This window comes from Tiliqua scincoides, chromosome 8, assembly GCF_035046505.1.
Source record: "Tiliqua scincoides isolate rTilSci1 chromosome 8, rTilSci1.hap2, whole genome shotgun sequence".
NCBI lineage: Eukaryota > Metazoa > Chordata > Lepidosauria > Squamata > Scincidae > Tiliqua > Tiliqua scincoides.
This window is the reverse complement of record NC_089828.1, coordinates 28,939,107-28,961,453: the sequence shown is the minus strand read 5'-3', so window position 1 is coordinate 28,961,453 and position 22,347 is coordinate 28,939,107. Positions and strand designations below refer to the sequence as shown.

General features: G+C 47.0%; 1 protein-coding gene and 1 pseudogene across 2 annotated transcripts in view; both read left to right on the top strand.

Moving 5' to 3' along the window:
• The window catches only part of UNC13C (unc-13 homolog C), a 179,482-nt gene that overhangs the window by 140,988 nt on the left and 16,147 nt on the right, over positions 1 to 22,347 (top strand). For both annotated transcript variants that reach the window (XM_066636656.1, XM_066636655.1), the window contains 6 exons: positions 7,314 to 7,440; positions 9,058 to 9,154; positions 11,392 to 11,535; positions 14,400 to 14,477; positions 17,095 to 17,172; positions 21,605 to 21,693. In XM_066636656.1, the coding sequence (XP_066492753.1) occupies positions 7,314 to 7,440; positions 9,058 to 9,154; positions 11,392 to 11,535; positions 14,400 to 14,477; positions 17,095 to 17,172; positions 21,605 to 21,693 (613 nt within the window). The remainder of the gene's footprint in view (positions 1 to 7,313; positions 7,441 to 9,057; positions 9,155 to 11,391; positions 11,536 to 14,399; positions 14,478 to 17,094; positions 17,173 to 21,604; positions 21,694 to 22,347) is intronic.
• Positions 9,684 to 9,803, top strand: LOC136659867 (5S ribosomal RNA; annotated as a pseudogene).

Below are 22,347 nucleotides of genomic sequence, written 5' to 3'. Positions count from 1 at the left end.
AGGATGCAGTGCAAGCCCCATTGGCACAGCAGCACTAGCAATTGGATAGGATTTGGGCTTCAGTCTTCTGGAACCAGAGGCAATGTTTCCCAGTGAGACCTGCTGTAACATCATGTCCAATAGACTGAGCTGCAAATCAGGACTGGTCTCATCCCATGTCCCTGAGCAGGGAGGAATTCCAGAGATAGTGCTGGCTAGATTCTGGCTTCCTTAAGGGAGAGATCACTAGAGCAGTGTTTCTCAATGTTTGTCCCCCACTGAACCATTTTGCACGGTCCACCTACTGGAAGTACCACCAGAAGTAACTGGTGATGATGTCTTCACCGGTTTCTTTTGGATCAGGAGGCCAGATGCAATATGACAAACACCAGTAAGAAGCTCAGGGCGGGTGGGAGAACTTTTTCGAACACGGCAAACGCACACTCTGCCTGCCAAGCCTTCTGCTGCTGCTTGTTGCATTGCGTTGCTGGTCTTGCTGCCAGGCAGCTGGGGTCTGGGTGTTCCATGCATACCACAGGACACCACCTCGGGTACCACCAGTACCACTGATTGAGAGCCGCTGCACTCGAGGCTTATGGTGTCTTGGTAATATTTGTTTTATGTACAAAGTGCACAGGTTGGTCATCGGATGGAGGCAGATAGCAGAATTCTCCTTACGAGCAGGAAGGGGTTATATCAGTCTGGACCTTGTCTCTCCTGCTTTAGAAGATGGGGCATTCCCAGGCTCCCTTCCCTCCTCTCCCACTGTCTCTGGCTGGACATTGTGGGTGATAAGAAGAGGCAGTGCTGGATGAATCGCTCATTCCCCTGATCCAGTCTGGCAACTCCTGTGGGTGAAGAACAGCACTCTGGGAGTGTTTGCTTTGTCACCACAAATTACCGCGCACTCTGTTCATGCTGGTGGAAGTTTCAGTTGGCCAGATCAGACCAGGCCAAGACATCAGCGTCTGAGCAAGGCGGGCGGCAGCCTCCTCCTCCTCCTGCTCTTTCTTTCTCTTGTTAACGTATAGACCGTGTTATTTCTTTAGACAAAGTTATAAGCCTAAGTAGGTGCATCTTGGCAGGTTGTCACAACTTGTCTGTGGCATTCCTTGCAATGCTCTGAGGCGGCGTCTCTAAAGTCTTTGGACTTTGTGCCCCAAAGGCAGCAAAGGGATGTGGTTGCAATTGGGTGCAGATCAGCAAAGAAAGTTGCACACCCATTAAAAAAAAAAAAGACACCCGTGAGTCATTCTGAAACAGGGGGGAAAAAACACCCAGAGTGCATTCCTGTCCAGCCCAAGGCTGGTGCGATTAAGTCCACTGGAATCTTTGCTGCAGTCCACAACAGAGGAGATTGGGGGGAGGGGTGCGCACTCACACACACTATTTCTGTGCTCTGATTTTTGCAGCACGTACAGCTCTGTGTGTGAAGAGGAGAAGCTGTGGAGTGGTGCTTCAGACGTGTGCTGTACTTTGTCTCTGGCTGTCAAAGCAGGCAGGGGGTGATCATGATGATGAAGTGGGTGTAGAGTATACCTTATAGGCAGTCCTAATGTCTGAGGCCTGATATATACTCTGTCTCCTGAGGGATATGCACAAAATCTTGCTGGCAGCCTTTGAGGTGAATGTGTTGAGTCTGAAATAAAGTTATTTGGAGTTTCCATCCCTGTGCAGCCTTCCCAAATGAACTTATTGTTTGGGGCACGGCAGAGACCACCATGCCCCTCTCAACCATCCCTTAAGCTGATTCCTACAACCATCTTAAGATTGTGATAGATCTTTAGTATGTGATCATTTTAATTGCCTGCGTGTGTGAATCTGCTTATAAGCACCATTCCAAAGGATTGTGTGAGCAGGTCCGGCCCATCCATGAAGTCAAGTGAGGCCGTTGTCTCAGGTTCCCACCATCTTTCACCACCCCTGAATTTGAAAAGGAAGAGGGGAATGGGATGTAAGAGGAACAGTGAAGGAGTGGTGGACCATAGGGTCAGCCCCCCACTCTCCTCTTTTCCACACATCCTGCCCCATTTCTCTCTTCCTTTTTAAATCAAGGGACCCGAAAAAGGAGGATCAACAGAGGCAGCAATTAATATAGTGCTGGATAAGGGCCCAATCCTATCCAGTTTTCCAGTGCGGGTGTAGTTGTGCCAGTGGGGTGTGCGCTGCATCCTGTGGTGGAGAAGCAATCACTAGGCCTTCTCAAGGTATGGGAACATGTGTTGCCTTACCATGGGGGTGTATTGTGACTACACTGAGGCTCAAAACTTGGATAGGATTGGGCCCTAAGGCGGCAGCATTTGGCATACCATCTTAGTTACCTGGGGGCATTTGGCAAGCAGGTTGTGTGAGCCAACCCTAAGGGAGCCCCAAGAGAAGTACCAGTTGGAGGTGGCTACAGCACCACCATCTTTAGGTGTCCAGAAAAGCAGGCAGCAATGGAATGAATCCCCAAAGGCACAGGAATTAGTGGGGGTGGAGGGAGTTAAGGAGAAACTGTCAGAAAATTTTCCCAGATCAGGACCTGGAAAGGTAAAGCACAAAACCTGGGGAATGTAGTTCTGCAGGAGATTTTTGATTTTCCAAAATGTTTGGCTACTTCTACTAAAGCCCCTTATATTTGGAACAATGTCATGGTTTTAACCGATGGTAACCCAAGTGCCCACGAGATTAAATTCATGTCTAAGAACGAAATGCCAGTTCCAATCCTACCCACTGAATCCACTCTGGACCGTTCAGATGTGAATCAATAACATTGAAGTGACGTTTGGAAGCAGCGTTAGAAAGCCAAGTTTACACACATTTTCTAATATCCTTTCCAAAGTGACAGATTTTTTTTTTTTGAGACTTGCCTCTGGAGGATGAGAGCAAGCATCAATAACATAGGCACAGGCAAAGGGGAGGAAAAAGCTTCTCGAGTCACCTTGAGAGCTGATGCAGAAGGATGTTGTCCTTGTGTTTTATTCTGGAAGATTTGATGCCTTCTTTTGAACTTGAGTACCGTGGGATCTTTCAAGCAATTTGGCGTGGCTAAGAAAAGCCAACCACTTGTTATGCTGTTGCAGGGGGGATCTCTCCATTTTCATTCCCAGATAAGAAACAAGCTTCACAGCTGAAGCAAGCATCAAGTCGATAGCATAAAATCTTGTTTGGCTCCAAGCCATTGTCTGGGGTGTTTTCATGGGCTTGATATAATTACCCCTTTTCATCAAAGGGTGCTTCTTAGAAGGACTGGAACGACTTACTATTTGTTTCCACAATGAGAAATTTCTGAGAGGAGGTGGAAGAGAACAGATTCCCCTCTGTCTTCACTTGAGGAAGGAAATATAAGTTTGAATAGCAATGTTTTTTATTTCTGTTCTAGCTACATTTTATTCTGATTTTATTTTTTTATTTGTTTCATTTATTCACATTTTTATGCCACCCTTCCTCCAAGGACCTCAAGGCGGTATACATAGTTCTTTCCCTGCTTTTGCCCTCACAAAAATCCTGTAAGGTAGGTGAGGCTGAGAGATAGTGACTGGCCCAAGGTCAGTCAAACCAAGAAGCTTCATTGCTGAGCAGGGATTTAAGAACATAAGAACAGCCCCACTGGATCAGGCCATCGGCCCAGCTAGTCCAGCTTCCTGTATCTCACAGCGGCCCACCAAATGCCCCAAGGAGCACACCAGATAACAAGAGACCTGCATCCTGGTGCCCTCCCTTGCATTGGCATTCTGACATAGCCCATTTCTAAAATCAGGAGGTTGCACAACATGCACAGCATGTTCTCCTACCCGAGGTAAGGGGTTCTACACTGCTGAAGTAATGCCCCTTATTGTGGCCAAGACTGGGTGCTTTGGAGCAGTGGTTCTCAAACGTTTAGTACCAGGACCCACTTTTTAGAATGAGAATCTGTCAGGACCCACCGGAAGTGATGTCATGACCAGAAGTGACATCATCAAGCAGGAAGAGTTTTAACAATCCTAGGCTACAATTCTACCCATACGTACCCAGGAGTAAGTCCCATTTACTACCATTGTTAAAAACATATACGTAGTAGCCTGTTAAAAGTTCAGCTTTGTAACATTTCCCCCAATGCAGTCACATACCATGGTAGCATCAAATCTAATATATTAAAATTAAAATACTGAAATGAATGGGACCCTCCTGAAATTGGCTCATGACCCATCTAGTGGGTCACAACCCACAGTTTGAGAAACACTGCTTTGGAGCAAGGCTGCTTTGGAGCAAGGCTGAGTGCCACTCATAGTTCTGGGCACTGTGCTCCACCAGCTGTCTTCCAAGAGGTGTTCCAGATGGACAGTTTGCTAAATGCTGCACTATCACTAGTGGTCAAGAGGAATATGAGAACTGTCCCAGATGTGGGCACATAGACACACACCTCCATGTTGACTTCTTTGAAGTAGCTATAACCACATCCTAAACAAGGCAAACTGGAACATCTGTCCAGCTGTCTTCCTATTAGAGCTACTTGGCTATACCACTGGGTATAGGGCCCAGAGCTGCATGGGCATAGAGCTTGGCCTGTGGTGGCTGAAAACAAGTGAGTGTAACAGAAGCTAAGAGACTGAGCTGCGAATCAGGATCTCACTGGTTTGAATCTCACACACTAGGAGTACAATCCTATTCATGTTTACTTGGAAGAAAGTCCCGTTCAATGGAGGTTACTCCCAGGCAGATGTGCACAGGATTTTGTACTGGCATGGTTGCTAGGAAAGCTAGCAGTGCATTGTCTCTCCAGTTCCATAGGCACAAGCCTCCTTGCACTTAAATTGCAAGCGTGCATGGCCTATGCACTAAAGGCTATGCCATTCATCTAATGGCACAGCACTTCAAATGCCAGGGCTCAGCATCCCATAAAACACAGCCTAAGTGACGGTTTTTTCCTCTTGGTGTAATGATGAAACTGTTCAGCAACTTATTGCACTTCCTCTGAAGCACAGTGAATGTTTCTCAGCTCACTCTCTTCCTATAAGGAACTCAAGACTCCTATACATAAATTTGGGGTTGTAATGTTATGGGGCAAGCATTTTGTTTAGGGCAGGAAAAGGGCTCAGGGAGAGCATGAGAGGTTTATCAAACTTGGATAAAGAGAGGGTGTACCCCACCCTCTCAGATAATGCTCAGGTCATCCAGCAAAATTGGTTTCAGGAGATTGATGACAGATGAAAAGTATTTCTTCATGGAGTGCATCATTAATTGAGAGGATGTGCTAATTTAGGCATTTGCTGTTGCAAAGTTGGGATGATGACCACTTGTGTAAACAGCTTTAAAAGTTCACAGAGGAGGAGGAGAGATCTATCACTGACTGTTTGTCACAGTGACATTATGGGAGCTCTCTGTTCAGAGGCCACATGACACCAAATTTCATTGCTGAGGAGTGACTGTGCATGACTGTTTCCTCCAAGCCCTGCTTATGGGCTTCCTACTTGGCCACTGTGGAAAAGAGGATGGAGTGTGTGGTCTGATACAGCAGGGCTCTCTGTGTTCAAGTCAAAGATTTTTAACCCTAATAGTGTTTGTTGATCATACTGATAGATCTACTCTATATGGTAACAGAACATTGTTGTACCCAAATAGCCCCACCACCATTATCCACAACTCCTTTTGGACAGCACCTTGGTTCATTGTGTTACTTTGTATAACACTGGGTTATATAGTCATTTGCAAACATTTGAGTTTGGATGTGGAGTTTTTGTTTGTTAAATAGCATGCACAAGAAGTGCACAATGCTGTGAAACTGTGGCATAGGAGTAGGGCAGGCTTTAACTCTTCTCACTGGCAAAGAACAGTGGTTTCTGTTTTGATTGCAACACTTGCTCACATGCAATTTACATTTTTAAAAAGCTTCAGTTGGCTTTCAACTGAAGCTTATAAAAAATGTAAATCACATGAGGGGGCATGATCAGGACAGAAATGGAGGAGTGCTGGGAGCTAAAGCCTTTCAACGTCCGCCACCATTTCACACAACAAAATGAAAAAAGGGTCAAATTCAATTGTTTACTCTAAAGTGTACTTTGGTGCTAACAGGAATGGTGCATGTCATCTCTGAACATCCCAGGAAGGAAACTGACTAAATTAGGAAATAAACTGCTACTTCAGATCTTCACCCAGAACTTTCTGCAAGGAAAAGGCAAATAACCTTTGCTGTGTGACTTCAAGAAGCCACTTTTCTCTTGGGTCAACAATGAACCAAGCTTGGCACCTTTAATTAGAACTTCAGCCAGCATGTTTTCAAAGGACAGGCTTGCTGGCAGGAATTGGAGCTGTGAGGGGGGGGGCATTTGCAAAGAGGATTGAGCTGTTTTGGAAGGTGAGAAATTGAACTCCTTGGACAGCTGTCTTCATCAAGCGTAGCTCTTGGCGTTTTACTTCCAGAGCAGAAAAAAAGCTACACTTGGAATTGAACAACACTCAGCCTGGCAGAGACAGCCCAGATAAAAGTATGTGGCTTGGAAATGAACCAACACATTAGCATTAGCGGCCACAATGCAGACCTTATTTACATAAGGTGATGGATTCCTTTTGGGCATAGGAACTTTATCATTATTTGCAAGGTGCTACAGTACTTACTTGCCTGTTTGTTGATTTTGTAAACTCATATGCTCCCATTCAGTTCAAAACTCCCAGGGTGGCGGACACACAACAACAATATAAGAAATACAAAAGAAATTCAAAGTTAAAATTGTGGAACCCAGCAGGCCAAAGTAGGCCAATAAAATCTTGCAGGACATGAATGGCCCAATCATACTCACCCTCTGCACCAGCAGAACACATGTCCTGCCAGTGCACATTGTCATAAAGTACTTCATGACTGTATGAAGTCCAGGAACACCGGCAAGAAGGCCAAAGCCTTCCTGGCACACCAGCGCTCACAGGGACACCTGCTGGACCAATTAAGTCCGGTGCAGGGGTGGGCAGAGGACAGGAAGGGGGGGGAGCAGGCAACAGAGATAGATGGGAGGATCTGGCCCGGGGGGGATCCCGGCCCTGCACAGGCACAGACCATACCCTATCCCCCTTCCCAGGCCCCAATCGGAGCAGTGTGTTCTGCAAGCCCCCTCTGCCACCTGTGTGCTCCCTCACCTTGAAGTCTGCCACCATGCTTTCAATTCCTTCTCTTTCAGTGTTGGGAACTTGCCTGTTTTTCCACCACAATGAGACCTTAACATTGACGCGCACAAGGCCATTCCAGCAAAGCAGATCTCAAATGCAAAGTCCAGTCTGATTTATTTTGCTGGGGCTAAAATGTGCACTGGGACATGGTGATTTTATTTACAGCTGTCATCTTATTAAATATTTCCTTTCTATTTTATCGTGTTTCATTATAGAGCATGAAAAGCAACGGTTATGCAAGAGCACAGATTATATGAATTTGCACTTCAAAGTGAAATGGTTTTATAATGAATATGTGCGAGAACTCCCCACATTCAAAGACGCGGTGCCTGAATACTCTCTGTAAGTGGGGGGGGGGAGAGGAGGGGAGGGGGTGGAATATTCTGGAGCTTTTATCCTGCTTGTTGAACTCCGTTCTCTTTAAATATTCATCCAGCACATCCTTAAAAACCAGGGTGCATTTAAGCTGCAGTGCACTAAGAATGTGGAAGAGCCTAAATATCGTTTCCGTGACATCTTCACTTCCCAGTAAACCTTTTGCAGAGAAGCAGGAAAGAAAGGGCTCTCCATTTACCGAGAAGTGTTTCTTCATCAATTACATTTAGCAGGAGCATCTTGCAAGCACCAAAAGCGCAAAGAGAGAGGTCTCAGAAGGGGGAGGCAGAACATGCAGATACAGCCACGGTAGCAGCTCATGGAACCAACAGCCCTTGAGAGAGCAGAGAGCAGCTCAGGAAAGCCAACACCTCATCCCAAGGCTTGGCACACTTCATTTCCCCCACCCTTTCTCATTGGCCGCATGTAACCCCGGCCACAGTGCCCCAGTGCACCCATTAACATTATGGTTTTATTGCAATTCTCTGAGCTTGCTCTCTCTCTCTTTGGTTGTGTTGCTGCTGGTTGTGTTGCTGCCAACGGGTTCTGGTTTTTGGTTTTTTGCATGTTGGGTTCCCCCCAAATGCACACCATGTTTTCTATCATGAGAATTCCAGATTCTTCCGTTATCAAGGGGACCGTAGGAATAGTGGGCATTCTCTGTTTCCTGGCCTCCTGCAAATGGGGCCAGGGCAGGTGGCTGCACCCAGGACTAGACAGAGGCTAAGCAGGAACAGACCAGGAATACAGTTTGGTCAAGACTGGAGGAGGAGGGAGAGAACACATTCAATACCAACAATAGAGAAGCAGAAGGAAAAAGAGGAGGGGAGGGTGCTGGGAGGTGGCCCGGCCTCACTTGTGCTCTCTACCTGTCCCGAGCATCCTCCAGGCCTCTGGGGTAAGGGACTCTTGCGCAGCCACTATACACAGGAGTGGAGAGACAGGGGGGGCAGGACCCCAAGAGGAGGGGAGCTCCAGCCTGGTGCAGCATGATATGTGATTTTCTTTAAAAAGGAAAATGCAGTGCTTATAAGTTCCACGCATTTTGGTGATGTGCCTTCCTAGGAGGGGCACAAAAAGAATTTCTCCTAATGGCATAGGTTCCCACAAAATGGGGGAATCCTGTCTAATCTGCTAACACACCTGGAATAGCAGCAGGCAAAATAATCAGCAGAAAACCTCTCCCCTTCCCCCCCCATAGTTTGACAGTTAGTTGACCATAGCCCTTGAATACAAGGCTATGTGAAATGTGCCATCACAGAGGGAAGGGGTTAAGTTCCAGAGCTGGAGCAAGATGTTGGCTTATGCCAGTTCCAGGTCTGTTGCCCATCAGCTGACAGGGACTCCCCAACACAGTCCCCACGTGGGTCACATGCAATCACAGATGTGCTCCTAGTAGAGCCACTGAATTTCCATCATGCTTGGCCCACATTTCCAATGGCCCCAGTAGGGTTAATAGCCACGGTACCAATCCCATTTTTCCCTGAGCATTCTAGTCGCAAAATGCATTGTATTTCTTTTTTAGAAGTGAAATTGTTGCTCAGGACAGAACACTTGTGAATCATCCACATCTTCCATTCTTAGGTGGTTTGAGCCATTTGTCATGCAGTGGCTGGACGAAAATGAGGATGTCTCCATGGAGTTCCTTCACGGCGCACTGGGAAGGGACAAGAAAGATGGGGTGAGAGGAGACATGAAGCTGACACACTGAAGCTGGCTGAGAGAGGGGAGGCTTGTTTTATATCCCAGCATGGAGGATTCTGGTGGGGTGGTACTGAGGCACCACAGCCTCTACCCGGCCAAATTATGAATGAATGAATGAATGATGATGACAGCCTTCCCATCAAAATCAGCCTACAGTTCCTATTGGACGAACTTCTCTTTTCATTTGTTGCCATGTCCTGTTTCCTCCTTATTATCCGCAGTGCAGTGGGATTGTTTTGTTAAGACATACAGAGGGAAAAGACAAAAAGGAGACTGTCTGCTCTTCATCTTATAAAAATACCCTTTTGATATGGCATTGGCTTACTATGGCAGCATTCACAGTGTTAGCAGAGCTGAGGGAAACTCAGCAAAGCTGAGTTTTGTCAATAACTTTATGCAACAAGGAAAGAACTTCAGGCATTGTTTTACAGGCAGAACAACAAGACAAACAATAGAAGCTCAACAGAGGTCTAGTAAAAGTAGGATAGAGCACAAGCCTTTAACCAAGTAACAGCAACTGTTACCCTGCACATGCGCAATCTCATCTGATCTCGGAAGCTAAGCAGGGTCAGGCCTGGTTAGTACTTGGATGGAAGACCGCCTGGGAATACCGGGTGCTGTAGGCTTATACCATAGTCTTTTGAGACTGAAGGTTGCCAACCAAGATAGGTTACACAGCCACTGCCCACCCCTGGTGGCCAACATTTACATCATTTCTATGATTATATAGTGGATGGCTGTGTTCACCTGCTGTCATTCTTCCAAAACACAGTCCTATGTAAACTGACAGATATCATGATGACCATCTTAGATGACCATCTTGGGACAGTCAGAGCATAGAGCATCATAGTTGATAACCGTGCCTGCCAGGATGTTTCCTTACAGAACAGAAAGTGGTTGGGTACCCAAACCTATGCAACTTTTCAGCACCGGTGCAGCCATAATGCAGCCCCAAGGTAAGAGAACAAATGTTCCCATACTTTGAGGAGGCCTCTGTGACTGCCTCCCCACACAGAATGCAGTGTATGACCCACTGGCACAGCTGCACTGGCACTGGAAAATTGCATAGGATTGGGCACTGGGTCAATAGAACAGCACTGTAACCTTGAACATATTCAGGTACAAAAATCCTACAAGATCAATTAAGCATTCTTGTTTTATAAGCTAGTTATAAGCAACAGATGTGATATTTCTAATGCCCCATTCCTCAAAAGGTGGAGGACCCAATCCATAAAAGCACTGTGCTGATCCCCTAGTATGCTCAGTACAGTCCCTAGAACAGAGCTTCCCAAAATTACGTGGCCAGCAATGCCCTTCCCCAGCGCTTGGAAACAAGAAGTAAATACCAATGGTGCATTTCACATCAAGCAGTGACATCACCACCACTCACGTCCAGGTTTGGAGGCCTGCAGCTACCCTACAAATTGTAGAAAGAGGCTCTGGACAGCCAGGAAGGCTTTTCTAAGTGGGTGGAAATGCGTGCAGGAGCTCTGATTGCCAAGCCTCCTGCAATTGTCGCATTGCAGTCTCCCTGCCATGCAGCAGGAGTCCCATGATGCCCCAGTGAGACACCTTAAGTCAGTGTCAAACTGGGCCATCGTGACGCCCCAGCCTGAAGGCCCTGGCCTCTTTCCCCTTAAGGGGCGGGGGCAGGGAGGAGGCAGCGACATGATCCCCAGGACTGGGATGCACTCACCAGTCCCTGCAGCAGCCATCCTGAGGTGCAGGGAGCTCTGCACAAGCATCTGCAGGGCTCTCCAGCTTGTTAGAAGTGAAAGTGGAGCAATCGCGCTCCACTTCCGCAAAACGGGATGGCTGCTGCAGGGACTGGTGAATGCATCCCCCCTGAGTGACACAATCCTGGGGATCACGATGCTGCCTTCCCCCCACCCCCACTGCCTCCCCCCGCCCCCGCAAGAACTTACAACAGTGCAAACTCTCCTAGAGAGTTTGAAAACCACTGCCTTAAGGTGTTACAATACACCATTTGGGAACCTCTTCCCTAGAGTCAGATATCTCAGCAGAAATACTGGTGCTTCCCCATTCTCTGCCAGGAATATTGTGGCTGATCCAAAAAAAGGCTTTTTTTTTCAGAAAGAGGCAGAAAAATCAAAAAGGCTTCATATCTAAGAAAGATAAACAGCCCAGTTGCTGTCACTCTGCTCTTCCCCACCCAAGCAAACAGTAATTGTGTGATGTGATCTTTCTCTATAGTTTCAGCAAACATCAGACCACGCCCTTTTCTCCTGCTCAGTGGTGGACGTCTTTACACAACTTAATCAGAGTTTTGAGATTATCAAGAAGCTGGAGTGCCCTAATCCCGAAGCGCTTTCTCATCTCATGAGAAGATTTGCAAAGGTAGATTTGCATCATTGTGGCAGCACTGTATATGTGAAAAAGCTGCATTCTGTCCTTGTTGCATTTCAGATCATTTTAATCTATAATCTTCTCAATTAAGCCTTTATTATAGAGTTGCTGAGTGCCTGCCTGAGCTCTTGCTTATCATCCCCCTGGCAGGGGGATCTCATACCACATCCACATATATAGAATCTGTGTGTGTGCGTGTGAATGCACACACAATCTAAAAAAGATAATTTCAATAAGCCATACGTATATGAAAAAGCAATAATGTGCGTATATGTATGTATACTGATTATATACATATGCGATATAATGCTTGCTTACTCAGAAGGATCCCTGCTTTTTGGGGACAGAAGGGGCAGTAGTTCCCACTCAGACAGATGTGAGTGGCAAAATCTTATTGGTTATCAGTGGGATGATGAAAATTGACGTGGCTTAGCAGAATCATTTGCCCTGCCAAGAATTAGCTCAGAAAAGCAGGCAACTCTATGCTGTTGTCATTCAATTGCAAGACCGTACCTAAAATATTTGCTTAATTTTTTTTTAGTTCAGTTTTCTTTCAGTTAAGGGCCAGTTAGGAGAAGCATGTCATGAAATCACAGGGTCCTCACAGTTTAGCCTTTAGAATTGTCAAGTACTGCTCACTTTGCTGCTCTTAAAATGATCATCATCATCATCATCATCATGGTGCCAACACAAGACTGCAGTTCCAGTGCTGACCCAAGAATCCCCAGTGCCTAAGGCAGTGAGCCAAATGCACTTTCCCCCCTTACGCAGTTCCATACTAGCTGCACTGTTCCTCCCCCTTCTTCTGCTCCCTGGATTCAAAAAGGGAAAGGGGATACAGCAGAAGAGGAAGTATGAAGGAGAGGAAAGCAGCAGGCTAGAGCAGGGGTGCCTAAACCCCGGCCCTGGGGCCACATGCGGCTCTTGAGGCCTCTCAATGCGGCCCTCAGGGATACCCCAGTCTCCAATGAGCCTCTGGTCCTCTGGAGATTTGTTGGAGCCCGCACTGGCCCGACGCAACTGCTCTCAGCGTGAGGACGACTGTTTGATCTCTCACGTGAGCTGTGGGATGAGGGCTTCCTCCACTGCTTGCTGTTTCATGTCTGTGATGCAGTAGCAGCAGAAAAGGAAAGGCCAGCCTTGCTTTGTGCAAGGCCTTTTATAGGCCTTGAACTATTGCAAGACGTTTTTCATTCATTCATATAAGTTCATCTTTAATATATTCATTTATGTATACTATGTAAATGTATTCAAATTTTAAATGTAAATTAATTCTTTTTTCCCCAGCCCCCGACACAGTATCAGAGAGATGATGTGGCCCTCTTGCCAAAAACTTTGGACACCCCTGGGCTAGAGTGTCTGATGTGGGAGTTAGAGCACTCTCTTCTCCTTGACACTTTCTCTGTTGCTCCATTCCTTAACAGATCCAGGAAGCAAAAAGTGTGGTAGAGACTGGTGGGCAGGTTTCGGTGCCTTCCTGTCCATCAATCCACTGCCAAAGACAAATTGCCCCATGGATGCACCAGTCCTGTGTACTTTGGTACTGTTTGAGGGAGGACCCAGATGTTATTGCACTGCTCTGTATCTGTTCCTCCCTCCTTGTAACAACTAGTCGGTAATGATGCATGATATGACATCATTGTGCTCCGCATTTCCACACCTCAGATCATTAGCTGTTGGTGGTGGGCGCAGGAAATGGCCATTACACTAGATTTACTTGTTCATTGCTTTTATATATCCTACTGTTATTCCATGAGGGGACTCAAGATGTCATACAGGAGGGTTCTCGGGTTCCAGTCCAAGAGCTTCTTAGCTTCAGCAAGACTGCTGCATCTTGGGGAGGGGCCACAACTCAATGGGAAAACCCCTGGGGGTCTCTGCTTCACATCTGTCTAAAAGAATCAGGTGATTAGAAAGTCATTTGTCCATTACTATCTGAGAGCCATTCCCAGTCCAAGTGGATGATACTGTCCTAGGTGGATCAAGGGTTTGGAAGCATAAGGCAACTTCTTAAGTGCTATATGACTAATAGCCCGATCCTAACTTGCACTGGAACAGGCAGGCCAAGTAGCCTGTGCTGTATCCAGCTCAAGGTAGGTGCTGGCTGGAGGGCAACTCAAGGTAAGGGGATATTTTTCCCCTTAGCCAGTGTTACACCCGAGCCACCCCTGTGGGGCTACTCAGACCTTGGTGATTGCAAAATCACCAATGCAAATCTGAGCAACCGGTATAAGGCTGCAGGGCCTGGGAGTGAGGGCTATGATTTGGCCTATGCTATCGTGGCCAATCCCAACTGGACCCGATCCGTCTCCCAGTCCCCCTGCCCTAAAATACCCACTCCCCGCCACCCTCTCCCACTCCTTCACCAGCCTACCCAGGCTGGCACAAACTTACACCCTCAAGGTGGGAATCCGGTGCCAGCAGGCTGCCACACATCTTTGCACCCGCCTAGCCGGCTCAAGTGTAATCGCAAACATGTTTTATGGCACATTCGTGACACTCTTCAGCCGGCACTGGCTCAGTGCCTCTCCAGGATTGCACTCGTAGACATTTTGAGGAACATGGGAGAACGACACGGATAGCTCTTCTAACATTAGATTCTGCCTCTGGGTGCCATTATTAACATTCAAGTCATAAGAACTGTGACCAGTGTTGAAGCGCCATTGTTGGGACTGAGAGAAGGACTGAAATCCTGCCATTTACACAAAAGCTTTTTGTCAGCTGGGGCTGAAAAGCAAGTCTTGGCTCTTCTGCTACCCACTTTGAGAATGGTCTACTATGCTCACTATGATTTTGAGTAATCCTGCTGCATAATTACTGCATTAAAATGTCTTTTTTTTTTTTTTTGGTTCCAGACTATTCAGAAGGTGCTTATTCAGTATGCTGCAATTATAACAAAAGATTTCAGCTCTTATTGTGACAAAGAAAAAGTGGTAAGTAAAATGTTTCTGTTTAATGCACTGTGTCTCAGCTGTCATATGATCCGTGCAGCAGGTGGTAGAACCTCACTAGTTCTGTGTAAGGAGGATGATCTGTTGAGCGGGGGAGACTGAGACTTGCCAGCCAGTGCCTAGCATTACAGCTTCTGCAGTAGTATCTCTCATTCCTCCTTTTCTAAGGGCAAATAGGAGGGGAAACAGGAGAACCAGGACTTCCCAACATCTGAGGCAATGCACCAAATGCCTCACCCCCTATCCAATGGCATGCCTGTGTCTGCCATTCCTCCTACTGCTGCCTGGATTTGAAGAGGAAGAAGGGAACAGAGTAGAAGAGGAGGTGTGGTGGAGAGGAGCTAGAGAGTATTAGAGGTGCTTTCCTCTCTCCGCCACACTTTCTTTTCCGCTGTGTTCCCCTCTTCTTTTTCAGATCCAAGGAAAAGGAGGAGGTACAGCAGCAGGGATGGTTGGAAGCAAGCTGGAAGATGAGGCCCCCATTAATCTGCTTGCCTGGGAAAACTGTCTCATTAGGCCTTGTGAATGAACAGGTCCTATCTGTGATTTGGTATTAGGGTCTTCTGTGGCTGGATTTGTTTTGCTCAGTTACTGAACAGCAATCCCTTTAGAGCAGTGATTTTCAATCTTTTTCATCTCGTGGCACGCTGACAAGGCACTAAAATTGTCAAGGCACACCATCAGGTTTTTGACAATTGACAAGGCACACTATACTGCCAGTGTGGGGCTCACATCCCCATTGCCCCTACTAATAAATTATCTTCCCCCAAATTCCTGTGGCACACCTGTGAACCACTCGCGGCACACTAGTGTGCCACGGCACAGTGGTTGAAAATGGCTGCTTTAGAGGCTACTTTGGGGGAGTGGCACTCTAGGAGGGGACATTTAACCCTTTCTTCTCATGCCCTTTCTCTTCTCTAAGTTTCCCTCCTGAAGCTTCTGTTAGCTGGGGGTGGGGGAAGCTAAAACAGATGTATGTTTTTGGTTTTTCTTTTTTTATAGTCTCTAACTACTAGTAGCTTGCAGCGGAGGGGCTGTGTGATTTAGTTCAGCCAAAGGATTTGCCATATTCCCTGATCTTCAAATCAGCTGCAAATAGGGTTAGCACCCACAAAAGAGCACTGGGAAATCCAAACCTCAGCATCAGATCTAGTTGGACCCTAAGAAAAGAGTCTAATCTAGTCACCAGTCCTCAAGGTTTAAACTATCTCCCCCTAATCCCAGATGTCTGTGTAAACTGCACTTCTCAGTGAGGGGGATGCAGAGAGCTTCATAAGCCACGCACAGCCGATCTGTTTTTCTTTATCCAGTCTTTCCTTTAGTCAAATCCGCAACCCAGTAAATTCCGTTTTTTGTGTTCAGGCTGATGATTGCCCCACTGGAATTGGCTCAAATTACCTTTTCACCACTGTACTCATGTCCCATCCATTCTACCTGCAAATTCCAGGCAATAGTGCTTTATAAGAGGAGAGACTGCACATGGCTGCCCTTAAACCTGAAACTCGGCCTAAGTACATGTGGCATATGGGATGGAGGCACATTGCTGCACGTTAACAGCTGTGGCCCTGCCCTGGTGAGCCCAGCAAAGCAACTACCCCAGCCACATTTCTGTCTGCCCTCACAAAAGTGAAGAAAACATTAACCCAAATTTATTTTATTCATTTATTTTAGAGATTTATATCCCGCCTTTCTATCCAATGAAGGACACTCAAGGTGGCTCATTCTGCTAACAAATCTGATGAATGTTATTTGGGGGTTATGAAATGAGGAGTTGTAAACCAACGAGGGGACCCCTCAGAGTGTTCTGACTCTCCCTCCTGGCACAGCTTAGTATTGGGGCAGGGGGGTAAGCATCCTTTCAGTTGTGTGCTTCAGGGCACAATCCAAGAGGTGCCGTGGGCTGACACAAGTCCCTTGCACTGGCCCCTTGTCATGAAATTGCCATAAAGCACTTTCACGCTGACTTGCTGGCACATGGGCATGCGCCAGCCTTTGGAAACCAAATCAGGCCCTGCTGCACCGGCAGATGGGTAAGTATGTGCTGGCCTTTCCAGGCTGGTGCAGGGGTTGGAGGGCATGGAGAGGGTGAGAGGGAAGCGTTTCAGGGCAGGGAAAGGCAGAACGGCAGACTGGCCCAAAGGAAGCCAGCGGGGAAGCAGGAGGTGGAGCCGGAACCCAGCAGTTATGCTGAATCCTGACCCCATTCCTGGGCAACCCGGGCCAGCTCCAGGCTGCTCGGATCTGTGCCCCCTCTTTAGGTCCTTTGCACCAGCCCATCACCGTTATAAAATTGCTGTAAAGCACTTTAGGTGGTGCAGATCTGAGTAGACCCATTGGGGCTGCAGCAGCTGTCCCTGGGATAAGGGAAAATGATTCCCCTTGCTCCGGGCCAAGTGACTTGTAGCCCAAAACTTGCATTGGATATAGGGCAGGCATTCTGGCCTCCCCCTTCCAGCACAAGTTAAGATTGCGCTGTCATTGTCACAACTGCCCTGTCCCGTTGGGGCTCCCTAGCCTGTCTCAGAAGTTTTCTTCTCTTCCTTGACTGATCATAGCTCTTGGTAGTGTTAACAATTCATGCTACTTATTTTATTTATAGCCCTGTATCTTGATGAACAACATCCAACAATTGCGAGTCCTACTAGAGAAAATGTTTGAAGCCATGGGAGGGAAAGAGGTGAGTCATGTTGTCCCTGCCCCTGCCCCGACAGCCTGGGCATCACAAGCCGTATGTTTTGATCCTCAATTTCTGTCCAAAGGGAAATCTAAAGACATGAAGAAGGAGGGATTTGGGAGTATCCGTGCAGTGATTCTGGAACTAAGAGAGCCCTGAGAGCCTTGGGGATGGGTACTGCTTCCAGTTCTTTTTTTAATTTACAGGAGTTTGTAGACCCACTGTGTGAGTTTCACAGCAGTGTAACTTAACCAGGAACGCAGAAAAACCTGGACATTCTGTCTGTGGAATTGCTTCCTCCCCGAGAGAAAATGGCACAACACTGAGAATGCATCCAGATACACATAATTTGAGCAGTGAGTCCACTGTGGCAGAATGCTCAATACCTTTTATTCAGATGTGCAGTTATCTCTCCCAGATTGAACTTGAAGGGAATCTGTTCTTCCTGGTTGATGCTGAAACTGGCTGTTCACAGTGCTGATTGCCTTGCTCCCTGTGATATCATGGAGCCATTTCTCTTTCCTTCTCTGACACTGTTTTTCAACTCTCACATACTTGGTTTTTGATTGTTTTTTGAAAGACAGGGAACAAATGTTCAGTTGAATGAATGTATGTGTGGACTCCAAAAAGAGTTTTTTCTTTAAAAGGAACAAGGATTGGGAAAGAGGTGAAAGCAGTGTTTTTGGATAACCTCAGGCTTCTTCTTAATGCTTTCCTTGGACCATACTGTGATTCCATTTGATGGTCTGCGTGTGTTTCCAACAGTGCTACTGGTTGGCTTTGTATGCATTGGAACAGTGTGGGGGGGAAACGTGGTGTTGTGCCTTGTCTGTAATGTGTCATCATGTCTCTGTCTAATGCCTTTAACTTGCCATTCCCTGAGCAGAAGCAAGAAGGAGAGCGATTTTCTTATGAGGTTTGTGATAGTAAGCATCTTCTCTTATTCCTGACCACCTTTCCTACGGCTTAAGGGCCGTCGCACTGCCAAGGTTCTATGAATGCACTGATGTGACTGCCCCACAGACAATGCTGAGCTGGTTTGGTCCCCAAGCTTATGCTCCAGATTGTTCACTAAACCAAAAAAGATGCCTTCCTGCTTGGAATTTGTACAAGTGCCATGAGATCTTGCCTTTAAAAAATGTCAGTGCAGACACTGCAGTTTAAAATGGAAGTGCTTGGGTATAAACTGGTCTAATCCCATTGAAACCAACGGAATAAATGAAAGGACTCTGGTGTCACCAAGGGTGAAACTGGGCAGCTGGTGGCTTCACTGCTGTGGGCCATGTTGGATACTGCAAATCAAGACACCAGTCAGGGTGGAAGGATAAAGAATGCCAGCTAGCCACATCTCCTTAATATCTGAAGGGACAAACATGGGGATTATGAAAGACGCAATCTGTGCAGCTCCTGAATTATTTGCAAACATCCAAAGAGAGAGAGCGAGAGAGAGATTACACGCTCAACTATTATGTAGCATTCATTTATTTACACATCAGTACCACTGACCACAACCCGGTACCTGACAAGTACCACTTGTGTGTTCTTTTAAGCTCCATTGATTTCAGGGGTATGTGCACATGTGTAACTCTGTGCTGGATTGTGGTCAATTTTTATGTAGTGTTTACACAGAGTGCTTGACTGTCCTCATCTCATCCACCCTTGTAGAAGCCTCATGAAATAGAGCACTTTTTCATTCCACCTCTGGGGAACTGAGGCTGGGAGAGACTATCGCTCCAATCCAGCAAACTGCTTGGGGCTGCCCCATTCAGATCCATGAAAGAAACTGATCAGCATGTGCATTCTTTTGCATTCTCCTTCCATGGAAATGAATGGGGCAGCCTCGGCATGCTGCATTGCCATAATCATATTGACGGGCATATGGGGCTTTTGATTGGGCGAGCAACTTGTCAATGGCAACATGATACACAGAGGCAGGACATGAATGCAGCTCAACTCCCAGCCCCATCTCCAACTCTGATTCTCAAGTCTTGATGAAATCAGGAAACAATCCCCGGATTCAAGCATGCATTAGAAGTTCAGCTCATCCTTGCTTGCCTTGAGTGAGGCTTAAGCAAGTGGTACTCTGGACAGTTTGTTCTTTAGCATTTAATTCAGTTAACATTTAATTGTTTTAATTGTCTGTTATGTGTGTTTGAGTAATGCACCTGTGCGCAGATGTCATTTAATACTTGAGCATTTTCAGAAATTTAATTAATACTTTATATTAGTTACGTTCTGTGGATAATCTGGTCTCAGCGCAGCATATTAATTACCAAAGAAAAGCAGGTCCTGGACATTTAAAGTTGGCCACAAAAATAGTTGGCTGGAAGCTGCTGTTGTTGGAATTCCATTCATAGAATCACGGTAACAAAAGAAATGGAATAGTAGCTCAGGGGTCCTTTAGATTAACCCCACCCTCTCTCTATCCCTTATCAAAAATCGGAATCCTGCCCAGGGATTCTCATTACCAAGATCTAGGCAGCCTCATCTCCAGCAATGGAGAGAAGAAGAGCCCTGCGAAGAGGCTTGGGGTTAGTTTCCCTGTTTTCTCTGCTGGTGCAGGAGTGCCGTGCAGCACTTTTGCAATGGAGGTTGCTAGGGCAGTGCCCCTGCCACCAGCACTGCCCTGGTTTAGGATTGGGGCCTTCATTTTTTTTTTGAAATTAAAAAGCCCCACACACTTGCTTTTATTTTTCATTATCACCACCATACACCGACTAGCATATAAACCTAGAAATACCCTTAAAGAACCTTTAAGGGTATTTTGTTACATCAGGGGATATTGTTACATCAAGGACTGAGGCCACTTAAACTACCGTAATCTTCCCACGATGTGGTGTTGAGGGCATATGCAATAGCCACCTTATTACAACTAAGCAGGTCTGAGTTTGGTCAGGCCTGGGTGGGAGACCACTGACAAATCCCATGGAAGCTCTCTTGAGTTTCATAATGGAAGACAAGTGAGATAGAAAAGGAATGAATGATCTAGCTGTTAACCTTTCAAGGCCTCCAGTGATGGCAATTTCCCTGCCTTCCTGGGTAGCCTTTTCTGGTACTCCTTTGCACTTAGAGACTTCTGATTCCAGCCTGTACAACTGCAAACCTTTCACAGTGGTGGGATTAGGGACAGACAGAGGTGGGAGGGGCTGGTTAAAGAAGAAGGTCTGAGACATGAGTTCATTCAAGGTAAATTGCTGAAGAGAAACAAAGCAAAGGGTACAGTCCTCTACAAATTCCTGCAGCGCTTCCTCCCTTGCTCATGAGCGGCTCTTTGGGGGCAGGTGGAGGTTGCTCATTCAGGAGTCCTGGGACAGTTGTCCATTCAATGTAAATGCCTGTGCATGGGCCTCTTCATCCCCAAAGGAGAGATTTGTGTGAAATATGAGGGCTCTCTCCTGCACTCTCCCTGGCCCAGAAGCTGCTGTGGTTTGCTTTGCATCTGCCAGCACATTCTGGGGTCTCACAGAAGTGCTGAAATCCCTTTGTTATCTCGGCCTCCACTGGATGAACAAAAATCTGTGTTTGGGGTCAAGTTTGTTGGGCACAGCTGTGGCCTCTGGAGGGATGCAAAGGCCTTTGGAGGGCCTTTGGAGGCCACAAGCTGTGGCCTGTGGAGCCTTTGGAGGGATGCAAATGAACAGCTTTCTCTCACTTTCCCCTTATGCTCCCTCCCTGCCTCCCTCCTTTGATTCCTTCATCCTTCTGGATAAAGCATGGGCCCCGAGAGTCCACCACGCACTTCTCCTCATTGCTGAATGCTCTGCTTCTATCTACACTAATGCAAAATAGCGTGGAAACCTCCTTCCCATCAAAATTAACTGGGAGAAAAGTGCATCTGTGTGCATTGATCCAATTAGTATAACACAAAATACAACCAAGATTTGCTTCAGAGTTGTTAAGATTGTAATGCCTTTTGCCCATGACAATGAACCAGATTTTCTGGTGCAAGGAGTTTGGCTTCCTTTGACTCCTTTGCGCTTGCCGACCCCCACTCTAATGAAGCCCCGCACCCAATGAGAGTCGCATGTTCTGCCCCTGTGATTTGTGGTTCTGCCTGGTTTTTCCAGACACAACTGGGCCAGGAGGAGGAGTGGCAGCTGCACCAAGTGACATGATTAAGAGCAGAAGAAAGAGGCAGACAAGAGATCTGACCCATGGGGCGTGACTCCTCTAGAAAGTTCTCCTGCACAAGAGCCCATGCATTTTGGCAAGGCTTGTGCAGGAGATCTGTCCAGTGGGTGGATTATGCCCCAAGTTAATTAAGACACCATTTGAGTTCTCTCCCTTTGGCATCAGAAGCCTTGGGTGTTTCCACGTCTCTTTTCCATTAATGTCACCTCCTTGATGGATGTGTCGTCCATTCCGCTATCTGTGATGCAGAAAAGCAGCTTGTGGAGCTGAGGAGCAGCCTGACCTCCCTCATGTCTTTCTTCAGCTGGACCCAGAGGCCAGTGCAATCCTGAAAGACGTTCAGATCAAGCTCAGCAGCGTTCTGGACGAGCTCAGTGTGACATACGGTGCAAGGTAAGAGCTTGCTGAGCCACCATTCCGAATGGGCCGATACCGATACTACGTACTTCTCAATGCTTCTTAGTCACTGCTGGGTCCTTGCTTTGCTGTTAGCTCTGGGTAGGGCTTCTGGAGCTGCTGGCTGTGTCAGCTCTTTCAAAAATCAAAACCACCCAGGGAAGGGCAGCTCCTGACATTCAACTAATTCTGAAGGGAGGCTGTGAGCAAGAGCAGACCCACTATGAAGAGTTCAGTTTGTCAGTTATCAGCTGGCAGGTGCTTGATATTGGAAGATGGGGGGAATGTTTCAGAGGGCCAAGGACTTTCTTCACCTTGGTTGTAGGGTGAGGGAAGGAAGAAAGGGGATGTGGAGCACACAGAAGCCAACAGGAGGAAATTGGTTGCCCACCTTTCCAAAATAACCTTCAATTCAGTTGTGTGAGAAACTCAAGAGTTTTGGTGCCACCTGGCAGTTAGCTATCTTCTCCTGACCTGTGCTCTGTGTCATCTGGCAAAGAAATGCCTATCCCAGTGATTCTCCAACTGGTGGGTCGCAACCCACCAGTTCGTGTAAAGGTTCCCCTGTCCCTTTAAGGGGCGGGGGAAGGGGAGAGGCAGGGAAGCGATCCCCAGGATCGCACCCGTATGGGGGGGGGGCGAGGAGCGTGC